This window comes from Zootoca vivipara, chromosome Z, assembly GCF_963506605.1.
Source record: "Zootoca vivipara chromosome Z, rZooViv1.1, whole genome shotgun sequence".
Taxonomy (NCBI): Eukaryota; Metazoa; Chordata; class Lepidosauria; order Squamata; family Lacertidae; genus Zootoca; species Zootoca vivipara.
Window position 1 is genome coordinate 21,823,023 of NC_083294.1, and position 22,321 is coordinate 21,845,343.

Genomic DNA, 22,321 nt, shown 5'->3' on the forward strand with positions numbered 1-22,321 from the left:
GTATTCTTATGCACACTTGTTCTTAGTATATGCATGTTTTCACACATTACTTGGCAGGTGAACTGCATTGCAAAATTGAGAGAAGTGCAAATTTCAAGCGTGGTTGTGTTTTGGTTTGCGTATTGCACTGGCAAGTGTGAATTTGGTTGGTTTGCCATTAAATGAAAACTAAATCAAATTCTCTCCTCACCCCATCCTTACTTCTGCCTTTCCAGAAAGCCTTACCCCTTAAAAATGCACATGGGCATGAATGGAGAATGAATAATCATTCTAAACATTCTGAGGCTTGCATGAGTGGCACAGTCAGGGGGGAAAACCCATCTCTTTCTCCTTCTGGCAAAAGAACATGCAAAGTCCGGCATAACTGCCTGCATTTCTGTGACAGTGGCTTCAGCCAACCTGTGGGCCCTGTGGGTGTTTTGTTTTTCAGCCAGTCAGCATTTTGTAAAGAATTCTTCTAGGATCAAATATCTGCAGCATTCATTCTCTCCCCCCTCCTTGTTGTGGGAGTTCTTATATTGCTAGTGGTGGGTAGCTGAGCCATCTGGGGCAGGAGCCGCAGCAAGCAACGTTTTGAGCTGTGTGGTCTCTGAGTTGAACCCGCTCGGCCTGTGGGAAAATACCATTTGACAGGAAGGTTTTCTGGTCCATCAAAATAGCTTTAATCCACAGAAGCCACGATTAAGAGTTTTCCACAAAGTCTCCTGGTTTGAACTGCTGCAAATGTCAATTCCAGCTTTGAAAGCATTTGTTGTGGGCCAAAATGTCTATCAGCCACATCAAGATCCATCTGAAATCAACCTCTGGCTTAAGAAGAGTGTATAATCAACAATCAGCTTTTTTAAAAAAAGGGTTTTGGCTTCAAACCATTTCAGAGCAAAGCTACTCACTGAGCCCTCACAGCCTGCCTCACGGAAAATAGGAAAGCTGCATCATATCACCTCAGACCACTTATCCATCAAGCTCTGTATGGCATATTCTGACCGGCAGAAATTCTCCAGGGTCAGGAAGGGCTCTTGCCCATCAGCTGCTCACACTTCTGCTTATGCCCTGCCTAGAAAGCACATGTCTGTGCTGTTTTCCCCTTGGCCCGCTCCTTTCCAAAGGAAAACTTGCTCTTTGGCAATAGATTGGAATAGATCCAGGAAAACCCAAATGGCTGTTTGCTCCAACTGAGAGCTAAAGAGCTGCTTTCCCCAGGAGAAAGCACCGGGATGAGAGTGGAAGTGTGGATAAGCCCAAACCTCAACTATATGGGGCAAAGCATTGGTGCTGACCTTTAAAGCTCCACCTGAAGGTGCATCTCCACCATCCTTCAAGCCTGGACACTGAGGTCCAGCTCTGAGGGCCTTCTCTGAGGGGTTCCCTCATTGAGAAAAGTGAGATTATAGAAAACCAGGCAGAGGGTCTGCTTGGTAGTGGCTCCTGCCCTGTGGAACACTCTCCCATCAATGCCAAGGAAAAAAACAGTTATCTGACTTTTAGAAGACATCTGAAGGCAGCCCTGCATAGAGATGTTTTTAATGTTTGATGTTTTATTATGCTTTTATATTTGTTGGAAGCTGCCCAGAGTAGCTGGGGACCCAGTCAGATGGACAGCATATAAATAATTTCATGATGATGATGATCCCTTCTGAGAACCTACCCATAGAAATGTTTGGCTGCAGCAACTTTGACTTGTTACTGAGGTGCTCAGCTTTGCTTTCACTTTACAGCTACATATCCCCGAGCACCGTGACTCCTAAATATTTGCTCTGTATGTGTGACTCTGCCAAGCAAGGGATTGTGCACACCAGAGGACGTGAACAGTGCTGCATGCCAGCCATTTTCATGAACAGGAGGTGAGATTGCTCTCATGGCATGTGGAGGTGTAAGCACTGTGGATAGATGCAAATTGCCTTGTTCTGCTGTGTGGTTGTTATTTAACAAATTTATAAACTGCTTCATGGTCTGAGGCCATCAAAGTAGTGTACAAGATTAAAAGGGAATTCAATAAAATAAAAAAGATTTTAAAAAAATTAAAAGCACCCCTACACATCTATAGTATAGTTATTTCATAAATGAGTTGGTCACACCTTAGTGAAAACCTTCTTAAATAAAGTTGTCTTCAGCAGGTGCCTAAACATCTATTTTCAGCTGGTGTCTAATTTCCAGATGGCTGGAACGGCAACCCTAAAAGTCTGGTTTCTAGGAGAAACCAAGCAGATCTCTAGGACATGTGGTACTCTCAGCACAGCTCCATCTAAGGGCTGTTGTATCTGACTCCTTTTGAATATAGCCACCACAAGCATGCTGCCCTTCAGTAGTCCTGACAAGTACAAGAACAGCTTTGTAAGAGAACACCTCAGTAGCTACTGGTAATATAGACAACCATCGTTAGCGCACAGAACTCCAATAGTAACTCAATGATATTAAATCATGCCTAATGTGTTACTCTCTATTAACAAATATCCTACTCTCATTCTTAATCTGAAATGTATTTTGCACAGCATTCAGTCCATTTAAAATAAAACACAATAAAAGTAAGCACAACATTACCTAGAGAAAATATTTCCCACAGCAACACACCAAAAGACCAAACATCACTCTGCGTGGTGTAAATTTTGTCAAAAATAGCTTCTGGAGCCATCCATTTCAGAGGAAGTCTCGCCTACAAAATGAAGAAAGCAAAAGGAGACTACTGTAGTATTAACAATATTTACATTTGTCCAGACAGAGGCAGATTTAGGGGAGCAAGAAGAGTTTGGTCGTACTGGGCGTGGAGCCTCAAGGGTGCCACAGGGGGTGCTGCAACTATGATATAGAATGGAAGGCAAGAGATGGGGGATTTTGGCATTGTGGTGAAATTTGAGACCCCAAGATCCACCACTGCTTCAGATGCTGGGAAGCAATAGTGCCACTCTATTCTGCATTGGTCAGACTCCACCAGGAGTGCTGTGTCTAGTTCTGCTTTAAGAATGTTGATGAGCTGGAAAGTGCAGAGGAGGGCGACCAAAATTATAAGGGTATGGAAACCTTATGAGGAACAGTTGAGGGACTTGGGTATGTTTAGGTTGGAGAAGAGAAGATTGAGAGGTGATAGGACAGCCACCTTCAAATATCTGAATGGCTGTAACATGGAAGATAGAACAAACTTGTTTTCTGCTGCTCCAGAGGGTAGGACCTGAACCATTGGATTCCTGTTACAAGGAGGGAGATTCTGACTAAACATTAGGAAGAACTTTCTGACAGAGCTGCTTGACAGTGGAAGGGACTTCTTTGGAAGGTGGTGGAGTCTCCTTTTATGGAGGTTTTTAAGCAGAGGTTGGGTGGCCATCTATCAGGGATTCTTTAGCTGTGGGAGCTGAACTAGGGGACCCTTGGAGTCCCTTTCAACTCTACAGTTCTAGGATTCTATGATTTATCAACCTGCATATACCCATATCCTATCCCATTGACTTATTTGTTTCAGTCTGCTTAGAAGGGTGTACCACACATGATTCTGCATGCGTACAAGACTTACGTCGCCTTTCCGCACATAGTCAGGATCTTTGTAAATATCTCTGGCCAATCCAAAGTCACAGATCTTCACCACATTGTTTTCAGACAGCAGAATGTTCCTGGCTGCCAGATCCCTGTGAATGCACTGGAGGAAAGGGCAAATGAAATAAGAAAATATTTTTAAATTTTATTTTATTTTATTTATTATTTTATACCCTCATTGCAAGAGCTGAGCTTCAACAACTTATTGAATTTTTTTTAAAATAAATAAATATTTTTTTAAAAAAATAAATAAATAAAAAAGTTCGCAAATAATGAAGCAAGTCACTGGAGAATGGAATCAGAACCAAAAATATTATTGGATCCCTCAAGATCAGATGTGCTTTCCTTTTATATTTTTATTCAGAAACAGTATTGCAAAAATATACCAATATACAACATTACTCCTAAGACACACATTCCTCAGATATTTACACTTTCTTTACATCTTATACGTTACTATATGCTCAACTTCTACCTTGAATCTTAACATATAGTTATATCAAAATAACATAAATTCTTTTATTCAAACCCATATTTTTCAGATAAACCGATCTGCCATAACTCAACTGTTCAACTTTTTCTACCATACATAGAAAGGACACTGTCAACCTGATTATTTACACCTGATTTCATACCTTGTGCAATAATACTGCCTTCTATTAATAATTACACATCCAGCTGCTTTGCCTCTGTTAAATGGAGAATGTGGGGCGAGATGGACCTTAGTTGGATTAGTTGGATCTTGTTCTGATTCAGCAAGGAAAATCCTACAACTTTGATTACATTTCTGTATGCATGTGAAAGTGATTCTTGCATTAGTGAGGACTTATAAGACTGGGGTGTGCTTATCAACTGATCCACAGTTCTTAATAAAGATCCTATAGGAGAAACTGACCCACTTCTCACTCAATGTCTTCAACAGCATAGGGGTTTTAAGCAGGACTTACTTTCCTGGAGGCCAAGAACTCCATGCCTTTGGCGACCTGGAAGCTGTAGCAAATCAAGTCCTCCAAGGTCAGGGGGCGCTTGTAGAGATCTTCAATATCTAAGAGAGACCAAGGAGCAATCTGAGTAATGCATAAGACATCACAGGGTCAAGCCATGGATTCAGAGCAGTAGAGGGAATTGCTCTCAGGATTAGCCCTAGCCAGAAGCACTCCCACAAGAGGAGCCCACTGTGGCAATGCCCCTCCAGCCCAAGGACTCCTGCTTGGGAGTACTAGTGCAATCAGGTTCTCCCCTGCTCTGCTAGAATCAATGATTGCTAAAACAGGCTGAGTCCCTCTAAGGGCTCCCATTATCAGGTGTGAATATCACAACTGCAATACTGTAGTGGCAAAACTCCTATTAAAGTTCAGTCTGAGAATAGCAAGTGCTGAAGCAACAGCTGAGTTTTGCTGTTAAGGAGCTGTCCAGGGTACCATTGAAGACTTAAGTCTCTACTACAGAAGCTATAGCTCCAAACACATCCCAAGACACATGAAGGAGCTCTAGAAGCAACCGCAACAGAAAGCTTCAATCTTGACATTTGGTGGTAGAGCAGCCGTGATTGGCACAGTAGTTCCTTTTTAAAGGAAAAGTATCAAAGTAGCTTCCTGGGACTGCCAATTTAAATGGGAAAGCGGTTCTTCAAGGGGGAACATTTGGCACTTTTTGGTTTATTTTAAAAATACAACTAAAGGGGTTATAGTACAGGTATACAAATGAATGAATATGACAGAGAGAGTAGATAGGGAGAACTGTTCTCTATAATACTAGAATATTGAGGGCAGAGGGTGGTTACCAAACCTGAGCTCCTTGGGTTATAAATGCAAGAAACAATCAGATAAATATGGAATATATTTACCTTCCTCCTCTTCTTCTGAGTCTGTGTAACTCTTGTCTTCAATGAATCCTGAGCTTGCAGAGCTTCCTGTGCTTGCCACGCTCTCCAGGCGCCTCTTGATCAGCTCTGTTAAATCGCTGATGTATGCTTCCAGTTCTTTCTCTGCAGGGTCTGGATTTTCCTGAGGCTGGAGGAAAGAAAGACCCAAAGAAGCTCTTTACTTCTTTCTCTCTCTCTCTCTCTCTCTCTCTCTCTCTCTCTCTCTCTCTCTCTCTCTCTCTCTCTCTCCATTCCCAGCAGTCATCACACCCTAATGTATAGCTGAATCAATACACGTTCCTGCCATTTTGCACCTCATAGTTAAACTATGCAGCTGGCTTCCACAGGAGTCAGGGATAGCAATAGGTGGCTTTAAAAGAGGTTTGGACAAATGCATGCAAGAAGTTAATACTCCTGATGACTACCAACCACTATGGCTATGCTCTTCCTCTACAGTTGGGAGGCAGTAATGCTTCTGAACACCAGCTGCTGGATACTACAAGATAGGAGAGCACTCTTGTGCTCAAATCTTGCTTGCCGGCTTCCCACTGGGACATTGCGCTTGGGTCCTGTTTGCAGGTTTCCCATAACTATCTGGTTGGCCACTGTGAGAACAGGTTGCTGGACCAGATGAGTCACTGATCTGATCCAGCAAGCTTTTCATTGGTTCTTATGCCTGAGGCGGTTTCATGGGGGTGGGGGTGGTGGCTTGAGAAAGACACCATTCATGGGACCATTCCCTCCATGAGTCTAGATCCTCACTGAAGCCAGTCCAGGGGACCCTTGCCAGTGGCCCTCTGCTGGGTGTAGGGCCTCAAGTTGGGCTTTGACACCAGCCCTGTTGAGGTGGAACAGTAAATAGCAACCCATCCCACAGTCAAAGTGATTCAAGGCTTGTTATGTTCATTCCCCCTGGAAAATAATCATAACTAAGCAACAATAATAAATCAGCTAGTGATCTCATCCCCTTTCATGACACTCAAATTCTTCAGCGAGTTGGTGCTCTCTGTCTAATGGTACAGTGAGACCCTAAAAAGAAAAGAAAACTACCCTCCAAATCTCCAGTGAAAAAGCCTGCTTCCACCTTACCAATAATCATCTAACCACAAAACAACAAACAGGGTTCCATTTACTGATCTTTATGCCCTTACTGGGCAACAAAGGGAAAGCTGGTCTTTCAGGTAGCCTAGTCCAGAGTTGTTTATGGTTTTATATGTAAGTAACAAGACTTCAGAATTGGTCTGGTGTCTAATAGACAGCCAGAGATTTCTGTCAATGTGTGGTAATGCTTATGGAAAGAATATCATCAGTGCTTTCTATGCACAAATGTGAGATCACTTCAAGCTAATCATAAACATGTCACCCCCTCCCCGAAACTAAAAATTATAAAGAACCCCGTAACCCACTGTTATCTTCCCAGCACACTGGACTTGATTTCCTAGAGCAGCCATGGGGAACCTGTAGTTATACAAATGCTGCTGGACACTAGCAGCCATCGATCCCTGACCATGCTGGCTGAGTCTGATGGGAGCTGGAGTCCAACAACACCTGGAAGACCATAGGTGCCCCATCCCTTCTTTCTGCTCTTCAGAAATGGGAGTTTCTGTGTGTTTAGAACCATTTTAAAAAGTGAGTGGTTATTTAGTGTGCGGTTCTTTTTCATAAATATGCCATCCCATGGAGGAGGGGAAAAGCATGGAGATATGTGGCTCAACACTTCCCTTTGTTCTGCACATTCTAGTCACAGGTCTGGGTTTTCCATGTCTGTGTCTAAGTGTGTTTCTTTTTGTCCTGGTGCTTTCTCCGTGAAAACCCATGTTTTACTGCTGAACAGGAGCAAACAGAAATCTGGTTTTCTGAGGATTGCTATTTACAGTGGTACCTCTGTTTATGAACTTAATTTGTTCCGGAGGTCCGTTCTTGTAACCCGAGGTACCACTGTACTCTGATTCAGCAGTAAAACACAGGTTTTCCTGGTGAAAATGCCGGTACCAAGAAATAAAAACCCTGCTCAGAAGCAGACCTGGAAAACTTGGACCTGAGTTTAGAAAGTGGGGTGCAAATCTCATGCACCCCCTAGTAGAAATTACTGTGATGGAATTTGAACAACACACCCAAAATAATATACATATCTGATGCCATCTTAGATGCTGGCAGGGAAACAAATATTAAAGACAGGCTCAGAATTTTATAAGCAGTCACAGTGGTTCTACACTCAGGATGAGCTCTGCTACTCATGGGACAAACATACATCCCTTCAGTTTAACTGTGTCTGAGATGGGCTGTATACCTGTTTTGTTTCATTAAGTGGCACCTGTACATTGTATTATGTACACATTGAAAGTTCACCTTACACCCCCCCCCCAAAAAAACATTCAAAACATTTAAGGCACACTTGCTCTGCAGAAGAAATGGATACTACTCTGTAGGTGTGCATCGAAGGCATTCAAGTTGAACCACCCAGAAAACCTGCAGAGTCATCTTTAAAAACTACCTTATAGTGAATCAGACCATTGGTCTATTTAGCTCAGTACTATCTATGCAGCTCTCTAGGGTTTCAGAAAGGGGTCCTTTCAACGTCTATCTGGAGAAGCCAGGGATTTAATCTGGGTCCTCCTGCATTCAGATCACATACTCTACCAGTGAGTGGCCTTTACATTCTGAAAAGACACAACCAGCCTTCCCCTCATTTTTTTCAGAATTTCCCAGGAGATAAAAATTTAAGCAGAGCTGCAATCAGGCTGCATCTGCTGCTTGGACAGTGTAATCCTATGCACAGATACTTGGGAGAAAGTACCATTTAATTCAATGGTTCTTACTCCAGGAAATCATGCGGAGGACTGCAGCTTTGGAATGCCATGCCTGTCTCCACCTAACCATTCCTAGGGCCTGTTTCTCCACAGTTTTCCTTCTTTCACTTGGTGTCAGGAAGAGGGCAAAACAGAATTTATCTGGGCCTTTGGTAGGAAACAAACAAATGGCCTTTTAAAGGACAACCAATTTCATATGCCTTAGAGGTCAGATATTCATCTTACCTTGCATGCGATGAAGTCTCCTCGTTTTCCTCGTAGGTAATTAGACAGGTTTCCATACTTGCAGTATTCTACAATGACCATCAAAGGACCTGCAAAAATGACCAAAGAAAAGTTTCTAACATGACAACATATAGAGGATGTAGGAATCGTCACGTTTAAGAGGACATCCCTGTAGGATACTTGATAGAAAATGAGATGCAGATAAAAGAACTACAGATTCAGAGGCAAATGGTGATCTAGTGTAATGAAGTTACCAGGCTCTAAGTCGAGGTAGGGGATCTTTTTCAGACCAAGGCCCAGATCAAAAAAATGCCCAAACATCTTCAGGCCATGTAGAAAGAAAATGGGGAGAAGAGGTAAGATGCTGGGGGATATGGCAAACCCTTCTTGTTCATGCTGCCTGCCTCACACCAGGAACTGTTCCCAACTTCTTGTTGGTATTTTTTTGGGGGGGGGGCAGAGCCCAGTTTCATTATATTTTTCCTTCTGCCTGCCCCCAGAAGGGTCCAGGGATTGCTCCTAAGTTCTTGAGCATGGGGGGAGGGAGCATAGTGCAGAGGCATAATCATCATTACTGTATTAGCATCATAATCATTATTGCTTATTATCATTCTCATTATTTGTACAAGCTTATATTTCTGATGCTTTTCTTTTTCTGATCTTTTGGAGGTTGAGCCATTTTTGTGTTAGCAAACTGGTGTGGAAATGGGATGAACTGATGGCTGGAAACTGAGTGAACACAAAATGAACATAGTCACCCATCCCTATAAACCCCCAATAAAAACACAGATTGTCCCTGCAATTACGTGCCTTTCCATCTCTCTGACTCTCTTTATGCAGTCACAATTGAATTTTGTTTGCATTCTGTCATCTAGATTGACCTCCATGCATTCTGTTGTTGTACATCTGGATGTGAAACTCCAGGAATGGAAGCATGTCAAAAGCAATTGCTCTTGAATCACACCTATCTGCCAGCTTGTCTCTTCTGTATTTGGGGAGCCAACTAAGTATTGTTTAGTTTGCTATAATTGCTGTTGGTGTTCCAAGATGCGGGACAATGTTTTAAGCAATTCCCTTTGTATTATAGTGAGAATCAGACAGCATCATTTTGAAGCCATCAGCTTGTACTCTGTGGCTGATGCATAAAAGTAATAGCAAGAAAAATACCTCAGAAATGCTAGAAAATACGAATAAATGGGGTTAGACCACATGGAACGAGCCATTAACAGCCATCTCAAGCAATCAGCCTTTCAATGTCTAGAAGCCTTCTCCAACTCATAAGAGCTACAATTACATATTTGAATACTCAGAAAGCTGAATGCTTGTGTTCGCTACAGCTAGCTTGTAAAAGGGACACCAAGAGGAGTCTCATGACATGACCCAGTAAACTATTCTGTGGGAGGGGTGTGAGCAAATCCAGTGGTACTCTCAAAGCTTCAAGAAAGTCTGTGAACTTTGGGCCCCTCACAATAGGTTCCCTTCCATTCATGTGTAAACACACCCCCCCCACACACGTTTGCCCTGCCCACAAAGTTACTGTAAAGTTTCCAACTTCCTCAGTGAGTGTTGGCAGAAATTGGTCAGTGGGTGGACTAGGGGTAAGTCATGGTGGGTCAGAGGTGGGGCCTGGTGCTTTTTAGCAGAATTGGGATCTGTTGGTCAGGTCTGGTGGATCAGGGTGTAGGGTTAATGGGGGAGGTATAATAGTCCCAAGAGGTACTACACACATTGTGCAGAATGAGGTGGTAGAATTGTTGGCTGTACCACATCAGAATGTGGACTGCACTTTTGAACTCCCTCCCTCCCCAACCCCCCCATTTTTCCTATTGATGGAAAACAAGCACCTCAGATAGATATATTTAACATAACTGCCTCCCTGATTTGCTCACTTATTATATGCAGGGTGCCATATATGTGAGAAGATAGCTCAAAAGCATGACCTGCTCTGCACTATAAAGCAACACACTTCAGAATTCTGCCACATCATTCTGGGTAATATTTAGAATTTGCATCTATGGAGAAGTTTGCTTTTTGGCCATGTCATAGATCAGATCACTTGTGATGTGAGTTGTTTTTCCCTTACAGAAACAAATCTGAGTAAAAGAAACAAATTGTAGTGGCTCACCTCCTGGCTTAGTGCAGGCACCCAACAGGTTGACGACATTCAGGTGGTGTCCAATATGAATGAGGATCTTCAGTTCAGACATCAAAGCCTTGCGCTCGTTGGTCGTTGAGCACTCTGCTTGAGATAAACAGGACAGAGCCATCTTGACACAACAGGATATTGTCAACGTGGGTGGAAAATCCTGTTTATACTCAAAACGGAAGCAAAACACCACCAACCACCATAGTGGAAAGGAAATGAACAAAGCCCTCCCAGGTTGCTCTGTGTGTGTGTGTGTGTGTGTGTTATTTGTTCTCATAGATTAGGAATGATTTCCACCCAAACGTCCTGCCTTGGCTCTTACAACACCAAGTCCTCTGAGTTACTTCTCTTTTATCTTTGGAATTGGGGTGTTGCTGGGGGGGGGGGTTAACTGCCCTGCAGGAACTTTCCCTCTCCACATTTCCTGCTAGAGGTTGAAAGAGCTACAGCTGATGAAATGTCTCTGTGCTGCCAGTTACACAGAGAAGGGTGGCTTTTGAAGTTCTAAGAACATCTTCCCCAGTTGGGTGCCCTTCAGATGTTTTGGGCTGTAGCACAAATGCTCCTGGGAGGGGCAGTCCAATAAGTAGAGCTATTCTTCTACTTCTTGTTGTTATTTCAGTTTATTACTCACCATTCACTATAAGGTCCCAGGGCAGTTTTCAGTCATTTAAATCACAATATTAACTAACAGTGTAAAACAAATTACAGCCACAAGACTAGGGCAGGGCCTAGCGGGCACCAGGTAGGAAATCTGGAGGACACCAGTTAGGGAAGGTTTTTCTAATATAGTGTATGCTAATAACATGGCAGCACAAAGTATCATCACAAAACCACTCAGCACCTTGCAGAAGACCCAAGTGGACTTTTAGGAAAGCTTTGTAGACCCAGTCTGTCAAGAATCCAGCACCTTTCCCAGAGATGTTTCCTGCACAATCCACATGGATGGTGAATTGCAATATGACATTTTCCCACCTATGCTTCTCAAAAGCAGTTTGTTGTCAGAACTAATCCTTGAAGAAGACCTGAAAATGATGTGCAGCACAGTGCAAAGGTGCCCATCCAGATAGCCTTGTGAGGAAGTTCAACATTTAAAGGGATTGGGTACCCAGGAGAGGAGGCAGAAGATTGTGATGGTTGAGCTACAGCAGCATTCCACAACTTGGTGCCCCTCCCCCCCAGTCATTTTGGACTACAACTACCATCAGTCCCAGCCAGCATGGCGAATGGTCAGGGATGATGGGAGTTGTAGTCCAGGAACACCTAGACACCCACAGATTGGGGAAAGCTATACCAAGGTGTAGGGGGAGATTCTAAAGCAAAAGAGGCACTGAACTAACACCAGAAATAGTGGATAGGGAACGAAATAATCAATCATTTGCATAATTAGGCAAATGCACAGTTCCAAAAATATTTAAAAGTGCAACTAAAATATTTTTCCAATGTATAAGCTGACAGATGATTTGTCTGTTCATCAAGTTTTTGACATGTAAACATCATTAGGAGGTACCATATGGCCCAAGCTTTGGATAAGAAACACATTCCATTGTTTTAAACATGGCAAGTCTATTGCCCTTAATTTGCTCTCTTGGCACCTCTCACTTTTCAGGCCCTTGAACTTCTCTCCATCCCCAAGGGCTGGGATCAAAGGTTTATATCCCATTTCAGACAATCAAATTCCATTATGTTCTATGATATCCTCCCCCCACAACCTACTTTCTAATGGAGATTGTCACTGCATTTATGCTAGGAATTCAAGGCTGCATTGATGGCTGAGTATAGAGTCCACATGTTATTCCCTCTGTGTAGACAGCCACTGTGCAGCTGACAAATTGTTCCCATGCAGTAAGTCCACATTGTCTGTAGCCACCGACTTTCAAACCAGAGGTAGGAAAGCTTACAACAAAGGTGGTGGGGCTGTGCTGTCCAACTTGCTCAGTATTGTCAACACTGACTAGCAGTGACTGTTTCAGGTTTCAGACCAGGAAGCTCTTTGCAGCCCTTCCTGGAGATGCCAGGGATTGAACCTGGGACCTGGGAGTGTAGGTAAATAATGCCTGGGTTGTGCGTACGGGGCACACCCCCAAAGGGAGTGGGGCGTGGAGGGAGCTGCTCTCTGCCCTCAGGTCAGTCTTGACCCAGGGAAGGCAGAGCCTCGGCTGGGTGCTTTGTAGCTGCTCTCCTTCCTGACCTGGGGAAGGAGGAGTTGTGGCTGGGTATGCCGGCACCACAGCCGCTCTCTGCTTCTGGCTCAGGAAGGGGGAGCTGCAGCTGGGCCCATCATGCAGAGAGGGTGATCTCCACCCTATATGCTCTCTAGCCCCTGCCGCTGGCAGGGATTTAAGGGGGATCTTGGGAGGGCGCCTGGTTCGCGCCCCTCCCAGATTGTGCGCCCAGGGCCCCTCCCATGCTATGCTTCTGCCTGGGACCTTTTACATGCAAATCTGATGCTCTGCCAATGAACTACAGCTCTTCTTACATCTGACGTCTTCCCCCTTTTCTTCATAAAACAGCTCTGGAGTCAGAGGGTTGTATCCAATCTGTGCAGGCAGGGGACAGCTGGTTACATTTGCCCTGGGCCTCAGAGGGCTAAACTGGCTGGGGGCCCCACTAGGGACCGGCTGCTTTTCTGTTTTATTTTATTTTAACAAGACCCCCAGCCCCAGCCCTCAGACAAGCTCTGCATGGGCCTGCAATGTAGCACTAAGTTAAAGTCACTCAGCAGTAATAATTTTGCTGGTGCATATGTCACACAAAACAATGCACAAGCAGGTTGCTGATAACTTTGTTGCACATCTCTGAAAAACGAGCTTCTTCTAGTGCTGCTCTTGCATTTGGATTCCTCTTTTGCGCAACATAAAAACAAGCAAGGTTTGGATACAGCCCAGAGATATTGAGGTGAGGATTGGCCTAACTGTACAATCCGTTAAGGACAGCCAGGACCAAAATATATCAAATTTAATATATTTAAAGTCATTTCGTTATGTTAAATATTTATTTACATATTACCAAATAAGGATCGATGGTGCTGGTCAGTTTTCTAGGGCCCTTTGCACTTGCTGTCCAAAACACTAGAAGGCAGGCACAAGTTTGCATCTCACTGACCAAATGGGTAGGTTGCCAGGTGGATACAATTGCCCCTACAATTAGTTGACACTACACAAGTTGGAGGACTGCAGATGTTTCCTCTAAAATCCCGCTGAATGTTCAAGGAAAGATCCTGGGATCTCTAATAGGGGCCTGCTCCATATTTGAGGCGACTCTCAGCAAAGCGACCTCTGTTGGGCCCTCTCATGTTGGTGGGACCCCAGCCTTGGGCTTCTCTGGTGGCAAGGGCAGTTTCCACCTTGTCTCAACATAGTGTCACTCCGCCCTGCTGGAAGTTGCCATTTTAGTTCTTACAGTGCAATTCTATTTCAGGGGATTTATGGGAAATTTAAGATACAGCATGCAGACCTTTCCACATTCCAGGCTTCAGCCCCAGCGGCCCCAGCTGTGGTGCTGGGGTTCCAGCAGTTGCCCAGGAGTGCTGACCCCAGACCTGGTCCCCATTGCCACACTGCATTTTCCCATCCTCTATTCCACATAATTCACAGACGAGGATGTGAAGACACACAATGCAATGATGTCAGCACAATGGTAAGGGAGAGGGAGGGAGGAAGTCAGTGCTAAGCTGCTGTTTCCAGCAGTGGCACCATGTTTCTGGTCATGTGGAGAAGGAGTGAAGAACAACACAGGGCTACCATTTTCAGCCGTGGTCCCATCATGTGGAAAATCAGCCAGCAATGGAGAACTGGTTGGCCATATGCTTTGGGAGAAGCCTTCTAAGATTCTAAGAGAAGTGTACCTTTAAGCATTTTAACAGCAACAGTTTTGCAGGTTGAAGATTTATCTATGCCAAAAGCAGATGCCTCCACCACTTTCCCAAAAGCACCATGACCCAGAGTTTTACCTAGAGAAGCAAGAGGAAAGAGTGAGCCAGGCAGAATTGTCAATAGTTTGCATCCGACAGAAGCAAGGCTGTGTGTAGTATGTGCAAAGGGGGAAAAAAACCCACACTCAGAACAAAACTATATCACGGTAACCTGAATTCTGTGCCAAGAAATACTGCATTCATCGAACTGAATAAATTATGCAAAACTGAACAGCTTTGCATAATCCCACTTATTCAGCACAGTTCATTTTGCTTTTCCTTCTTCTGCTAATCTTGGGGTAGAACTAGGATCTATGCAGGGTACAAACCCTCATCCCCAGGATTACCATTTCAGATAGAATCTTTGTAACTATACAGTAAAGGGGAAACTTGCGTTATAATCTTTAAACAAAAACGAAGAGTTTAAGGAAACTGAATTCTACTCTCAAGACCACAATCTGTGCCTTTGCAACTGCACAGAATTGACATGCATACACACAGCCCTGGATACAAGAGAAACATGCACTGCTTGCTGTGCAAGAAGAGCAAAACATTGGAGTCTTGGCCACATGCAGAAGCCACCAGAAATCCATCAAAGGCCCATATCACTCCAGAACATGTGCATAAACTAAACAAAGTTTATGGACATATGCAGTGCTTTTTTTCTTAAAAAATGTTTAGGGGTACTCTTGTTTTCCTACTCATATTGAAATACTACCCCTCAATGACTCCAAACTTAGATTCACAAAAATGTTTAGGGGTATGCGTCCCTCTGCGTCCCCCCCCCGAAAAAAAGCACTGGACATATGCAATGTAAGATTTTTTTTCCTATTAAAAAAAATCATCAGAGGGAACGTACATTGCAGAGATAATAGACAGGGTAAGAGTTAGCTCTCAAGAGTGCATTTATTCCAGAGTTCAGGTTGCATTCAGACGACCTTGCAAAAAATGTGCTTTGTTAATTGTGAATTTTTCTACAGTGCAGATTGTTAAACTGGGATAAATTGTGAGGTCTGTTTTGCTCTACATTCAGTGCAACATAAATTATTGCTCTCGTGAAAAAGCCTGTAAGAAAAAGAATTCTCTGCTATGCCTCAGCTGAGGGCACTTGTTTGATAGAGGCAATGACATTTGTTCTGTAGAGCTGAGTTTTGAAGCATATCTCTATGGTGGCCTGCACATCCCCTGCTTAAATGAACCCATCAGTTCCTGCAAATATGATGGACTAAACTGGGAGCCATCAAGTTGGTCAACGTGCCTACCAGGAACAGTGGCTTCTAAAACAGAATCTGTTATTCAAGATTCCTCAGTGCAAATTCTAGTAATGTGGACAGGTTTCCTTGAAAGACAGCTTGCCTGTCTCTACCAACCCTCTTTCAAGATTCATTAGCTGCAGAAGGGTGCATTCTTGGGTGTATTTTCAATTACTTCAGAGCAATGAAAAGGCTTGACAGATTTGGACTATGCTTTGCATGGAACTCAGAGCACACTGTAGACCAAGGTTAGTCAACATGGTGTCCTCAATATGTTGTTGGACTGCAATTCCCAACAGCCCAGCCAGCATGTCAGGGATTATGTGAATTGTAGTCTAGCAATATCTGGAAGACACTGCATTGGCTATTCCTGCTTATTGATGTGCACGGTCAAATCCTTTTATACCATGTTGGGGTCCCATAGCTGAAAAATCAATATGGAAAGCAGTTATGGTACTTGAAGGGTGAAAATTTGAAAACCACCATACAAGAATATCATATCTAACCGAGGCATCAGCAGAAGGTAGATTGGGATCAAGCGGTAGATATCTGAGTGATTTGCAGTGGACTACCAAGCGTTTCTGACTCCCCATTACTTAACAGTGGCAACATGAAAGCCTCCCCCTTTTCTAAATTGCACTGCTGAGATGGATACTCATAGAAACATAAAATTGTAGAGTTGGAAGGGACATACCCCTTCCAATCTAGTCCAACCCCCTGCAATGTAAGGGCGAGCAGAAAGGAAAAGAGGAGCAAGGAGTACATTTATGTTTTACAGAACTGTGAGGTCACTAATGATAGTGAAATAAAACCCCTGGGCTGAGCATGTGCTCAGAAGTATTTTCCGCACCCCTGGGGGACACAGCTCTGACTGGTGGACCTTGGGGTTCTGGCAAAAGTGTGTCCTACAAGCCTGAAATATATCCACTCCTGACCTAGGCTGTGGTTCTCAGAATGCTTAAGCTCCTGCTTCTGAAGCTTGACATGATACACATCACTTACCTAGCCGCAGCCGGTCCCTTGGGAATTCCCACTTGCTGCTGTCATATGGGAGACGCTCGCACTGCTCATCAAGCGGCATCTCCTCAGGATCCATTATGATTGACAAGTATCCTGTTTTAATATCTGTGGCATCTGGCTGTAAAGAACGGAGGTGGGGGGGGGAATCCCCAGTTAAAGTGGCAAATGGCCGCTGGATCCAAAACTAAATGAGAGGGAGTCTAACAATGTGAGCAAACGACTGGTCCAAAATCATGGCTTTGGTTCAGTTTGCATTCTGTTCACATGAGCACAGACTTATAAATATAGATACGCATTCACTTAGTCACCCCAGCAAAGTTTAAATAAATACATCTCCAGGCAAGTAACCAGAGATGACTTTTTAAATATGCTCAATAAATATTAGATTAAATAACTGAGATGGTTAAATATTTGAGATGATTATTAAATATTTAAGATGATAATGACAATAACAATGGTGATGATTATAAACATATCATTTAATATATTATATACTATTAATAAATATTAAATAAAAATACAATTTTTTTATTTAAAACTCCCCCAATAAATATACTTAGCTGAAAAACCAATATTAGAATCATAGAACTGTGGAGTTGGAAAGGGCCCATGGGGTCATCTAGTCCAACACCCTGCATAAAGCCATGCTGATTGCCAATCCAATGCATGCGAGAATAATGTTTTAACCATGGCACCTAAAAGTCAGTAAATTTGCTGCCAGGCAAATCTATCTGAGGAATGTGTGCCACCACAGAAAAGGTCCTGTCCCAATCACCACCTGTCTAATCCTTGGAGGTGTGAGTATTGGAAGCTGTGCGTCAGACCAAACAAAAACCCAGACCAGGGGGGCAGGGAGCACTTCTTATCTCATGACTGCATTCTGTAACAGGCACCCTTACAGGGGGGGGGGAATGCCAGCAGGGGGTGGAGCAACACCTGTGGCTCATATCTATGTACAGCAGGCTCTCACAAAAGTTGGAGGTTTCTACACCCACAGTTGAAGGACATATTCTAGCTAGGAAAAAGCACTCAAGGAAGTCACAGAACAGTGCCAGTAAGGAGGATGGCCTAGGGAGAATCTCAAAGGCCAGGTGGAGAGGGTTGGAGGGCCGTATTCCACCCCAAGGCCTGAGATTCCCCACCCCTGCCACAGATTATTATCTGCAGAATTGCTGCCTATTCCTGTTCTGAACAATTTTGGTATCTAAAAGAAAAGCCTGGAACATTTCAGAGATCCTCTTACTTTTCTCAGTTTCCGTATGAAGAGGGTGAGGAGGAGCCAGAAGAGGGTGGCTGCTAAACCAGTGCAAACCAAAATGATTACTTCAATATTGGACTTTTCCTCGGAGCCTGGAAAAAGAAATACATGATTCACTTACAGCAAAGTGTTTCCCACTGCACCATGCACAACATTCCAGAAATCACACATGTGTCCAGACACAATGATCACCGCTGCAGGTAACTAAAAAGAACACCTTGTAAAATTAAAATGCTCATTCGTGTAGCAAACCAAGGGATTGGCTTCAGATGGCTAGATTGGATGTTGCTTGGAGTCACTTTCATACAGTGGTACGTAGAACAAAGATCTTATATGGATTGGGAGCATGTAGGAAGGAAAAATATTGGCAGGTGGCAATTTAAATTACTTCTCAGTTTACAGGGAAGGCATGTCTGTTGGGGTACTGGGATTATTGATGACTACTAAGCCTGTGATGGCTGCACTCTGCCTCCACAGTTAGAGGCAGCAAGTCTTCTGAATAGCAATTGCTGAAAACCACAGGAAGGGAGAGTGCTCTTGTGCTCGAATCCTGCTTTCTGGTTCCCCCCAGGCATCTGTTTGGCCACTGTGAGTACAGGATGCTGGACTAGATGGGTCACAGGCCTGATCCAGCAGAGGCTCTTCCTGTGTTCTTGGAAATGGAAACTAAGAGACACCGCTTTTGGCCTCTGATACTGGTTGGGCCAGTATGTTGGAGGTTTCTGCATCACTAAGGGACAGCAGATGCTCTGTTGTATCTTATGGCCTCTGGGTCACCCTTCCAGGGGCCACAGGTTTGCATCCTAAATAAGCCTATGGAGCAAGAAACAAAAGGCATGAAAAACAACCCAATGAAGACTGGATATGCTCAATAGCTACAGTATGGAGGGCATGAGGGAGTAGAGTGATCCAGAACACTAGTGTGAGAATATGTGTGTTGTGTGGGGGTGGACTGGAATACCTGGAGGAGAGCATTATCTGGCTGGCATGAATGACCAGAAACACTCCTGCTAGGAGGCAAGGATATTGTGCAACATTTTGTTGCAGGTCCAGCTCATCCTCACTGCAGCTCATCTAGGGTATCTTTACAATGTTTGACTGAGCCTGTCAAAGGTTTTTCCTCTTGCAATCTCACCTTCTATTTTAATAAATGCTTGGGTGCTGTCTTGGCCCATTTCATTGATGGCCTTGCACTTATAGTGACCCTCATCGTCCTTTTTCACTCGCTCAATCACCAGGGTGTTGTTTTCCATGGAAATTCCTGAGGGATGGATTGAAAAGTAGTTTTAGCACGTACTAGAGTGTTTTCATGGAAGCATTTTCAACATATAATTGGCATCTAGAGTTTGCTGGCAACATCACACAGAAAGTGCTTGGAAGTGTAAAGGAACATGAAATCAAAGGGAGCTGCCTTATTCTGGGTCACACCATTGGACCATCTTGCTCAGGGCCGTCTGCTCTGACTGGCAGTAGCTCCCCAGCATCTCAGGAAGAGTTTTGCTCTCTCAGCTTTCTGAAACCCTGTTAGCTGGATGTATTATGTATAGGATCATATGAGGCCTGCTCCCCCCTCACGCCAACCCACAATTTGTACTACATCTAAGGCAAGGAATAGGCCTGCTGCAAAAAAGTACCAAATTGAAGAAGAGAGCTCAGGAATTTGTTTTGAATCTCAGAATGTGAAACTGAGCTCCCAGTCCTTCCACACAAAAATCCATTCCAAGCTTTCTTCGTTTTGGCAGTGTAATTTAGAGCAGCAGGGGAGTCATTTTGCTGCAGCTATGGTTAGAAAATTGGGATTCAGGAATTCTTTGCCAATCTATTGCAATCTGTATTGGATGTGAAATTGCTTTTATATACAAAATTATTTTAAAATTGTTTTTATATATGGAATTGTTTTTAATTCTTATTATAGTTGGTTGGTTTGTTTTTCTTGTTAAATCACTCTGAGCTTTTTATAGGAAGTGATTTGCAAATAGGATTAAATAAATACAAAATACTTGGTCCCCCATCCCCCCCAGTAAAAGGATACTTTTGTTCGTCACTTTCTCACTTAGTGCATTCTGATGCACTCTAAAAAGCAACCATTTTGAATGCACACCTAAAAACTTTAAGGTGCATGAGGCCCTCAGAGCCAGGCTAGCTCTCCAAATGTTTGCTGAATTACCCCCCCCCCCCAGCTGCACCCAGCATAGCCACTGATCAGGTACTATGAAAGTTATAGTTTGGGTCCTTTTAGTTGAGAAAAAAGGCGAGTAAGAGGTGACATGACAGAAGTTTAAAAATTAAGCATGGAATGGAAAAAGTGGATTGAGAGTTTTTCTTCCTTCCTCATATTGCTACAACTCATGAACACTCAGTGAAGCTGAATGTTGGAAGATTCAGGACGAATAGAAGGAGGTACTGTACTTCTTTAAGCAGTGCATAGTTAAACTATGGAACTGGCTCCCACAGGAGGCAATGATGCCCACCAACCTAGCTGACTTTAAAAGATGATTAGAAGAATTCATGGAGGAGAGGGCAGCCAGGTGGGTATGCTCTGCCTCCACCGCTGCAGACAGCAATACTTTTGAATGCCAGACAGCAATACTTTTGAATACCAGTTGCTGGAAAATGCAGGAGGGGAGAGTGCTGTTGTGCTCAGGTCCTGCTTGTAGGTTTCTCACAGGTAACTGGTTGTCCACTGTGAGAACAGAATGCTAAACTAGATGGACCACTGGCCTGATCCAGTTATGTAGTTAAGTAACATCTGGAGGGCCACCCATAAGCCACCCATGCCTTAATAGAACTCAATGAAGGAATGGCTGTTCTAGAAGATGTAGTTTCAATGAAGGACCATTCTAAATAAGATGGGACAATATGTTTAGTCTGTCATACCTCAACATTTGGCCATATTTTATCATGACCAAGAAACAGAAGGTACAGACTACAAAGGGGGTTGTGGGCATGATTCTCAATGGCTGGAGTAAGTGTCCGTTGTTAGGAGAAGAGTGAAGGACTGTGAATTTATGATTGTAACATGTGTGAACCCTTCAGATATTTTGTTATATTAAGTGGTAGGTGTTAAAATGCATGAAATGAAATTAGCAGGGCAGCTCCTGGAGAAGCTGCTGCAGTGAGCACAAGTCCTCCCCTCCATCCGGACATTGGGTTGCCCTGGCCCCCACTTACAGGGGTCCCACTCTTCCAAATTTCCTTACAACAGGCAAGGCCTCTCTGTGTTCACATACTTCACCCTTTGTAGCACTGGAAGCTTTTTACAAGCACACTATGGAAAAGCCCATTGGCCTGTGCAGACACCAAGCAAAACCTGCCATCTTTAATTTCCCTGCTGATGCAGGGGATTTCTAAGTGAATTTGTTTTGCTAAGGAGGTATCATCACCAAACAGGTAAAACCCACTGGGACTGAAGGGGGATAGGGTTTAGATCTGTAACGTGTCCTGCCTGTGAATGCGGCTGTTGTTAACATAAGCTCTGCGTGCAAGTTTCCATGCAGAATGCTGAAATATTTACCCTGAGGTGTGTGTGTCCCCCCCCCCTCCAGATATTTTATTCATGTTTCCATTGGCTGGATGAGTTACATGCTTGTCCCTCTGGAATTATTTATGAAATTTCAGTAGCTGTAAAGGGTTTCTGGCCAGAACAGCCTGATCTGAATTATATATCCCTTTCTGCCTAACCCATGAAGGAAAATTAAAGACATAGGGGCAGCCACTGATGAGGAGCAGAGAAAAATATGCATCTTTGCAAAACACAAATTAATCAAGCCTTAGTTTGAGACATGGGTGGCAAATGTCTCTAAAGGGTGAATGTTCTAAGACCAACAAAGTCTTAGAAGGTCTTAGAACCTTCACTACCCCTAAAATACACATACCTTATTCCAGCCCTGGGACAAGTACGGTACTGAACAAATCTGGGAACTTTTGGGAACTGACTTTTTAAGGAAAGGGCTGGTGATGTTTTCATTGCAATAACCTGTGTCTTTAAAAGATGATAGGTAGATAGATGATAAATATAGACAGATTTAATTCTATTAGCGTTTATTTGCTTTTTAATAATGGTTTTTCTGTTTTTTACTTGTTTCTATCTTATCTGTAAGCTACCTTGAGCCCAGGTCTGGGGAAAATGTGGGAGATAAATAAATAAAATAATAGTAATACTAGTATCAGCCCTGCAAGTTTTCAGCCTCAAACTGACCCCTTCTCTGGGTTATGGTTGTGATGGATACCTCTCAGCTAGCAACAGTTACAACACACACACACACGATCACCAGAGCAGTGTTTATCTATAAAAAGAAGATTGTGAAGGA

At 43.5% G+C, this 22,321-nt stretch overlaps 1 protein-coding gene across 3 annotated transcripts in view; it reads right to left on the bottom strand.

The window, feature by feature from the left end:
* Positions 1-22,321, bottom strand: part of LOC118084151 (vascular endothelial growth factor receptor kdr-like) — a 200,096-nt gene that overhangs the window by 38,857 nt on the left and 138,918 nt on the right. For 2 of the 3 annotated variants that reach the window (XM_035113499.2, XM_060270643.1), the window contains exons 15-24: positions 19,147-19,272; positions 17,997-18,103; positions 16,736-16,871; positions 14,415-14,519; positions 10,547-10,663; positions 8,422-8,510; positions 5,369-5,534; positions 4,470-4,567; positions 3,503-3,625; positions 2,539-2,650 (exon numbers count right to left, since the gene is read on the bottom strand). In XM_035113499.2, the coding sequence (XP_034969390.1) occupies positions 2,539-2,650; positions 3,503-3,625; positions 4,470-4,567; positions 5,369-5,534; positions 8,422-8,510; positions 10,547-10,663; positions 14,415-14,519; positions 16,736-16,871; positions 17,997-18,103; positions 19,147-19,272 (1,179 nt within the window). The remainder of the gene's footprint in view (positions 1-2,538; positions 2,651-3,502; positions 3,626-4,469; positions 4,568-5,368; positions 5,535-8,421; positions 8,511-10,546; positions 10,664-14,414; positions 14,520-16,735; positions 16,872-17,996; positions 18,104-19,146; positions 19,273-22,321) is intronic. The other variant, XM_035113500.2, reaches the window with a different exon arrangement.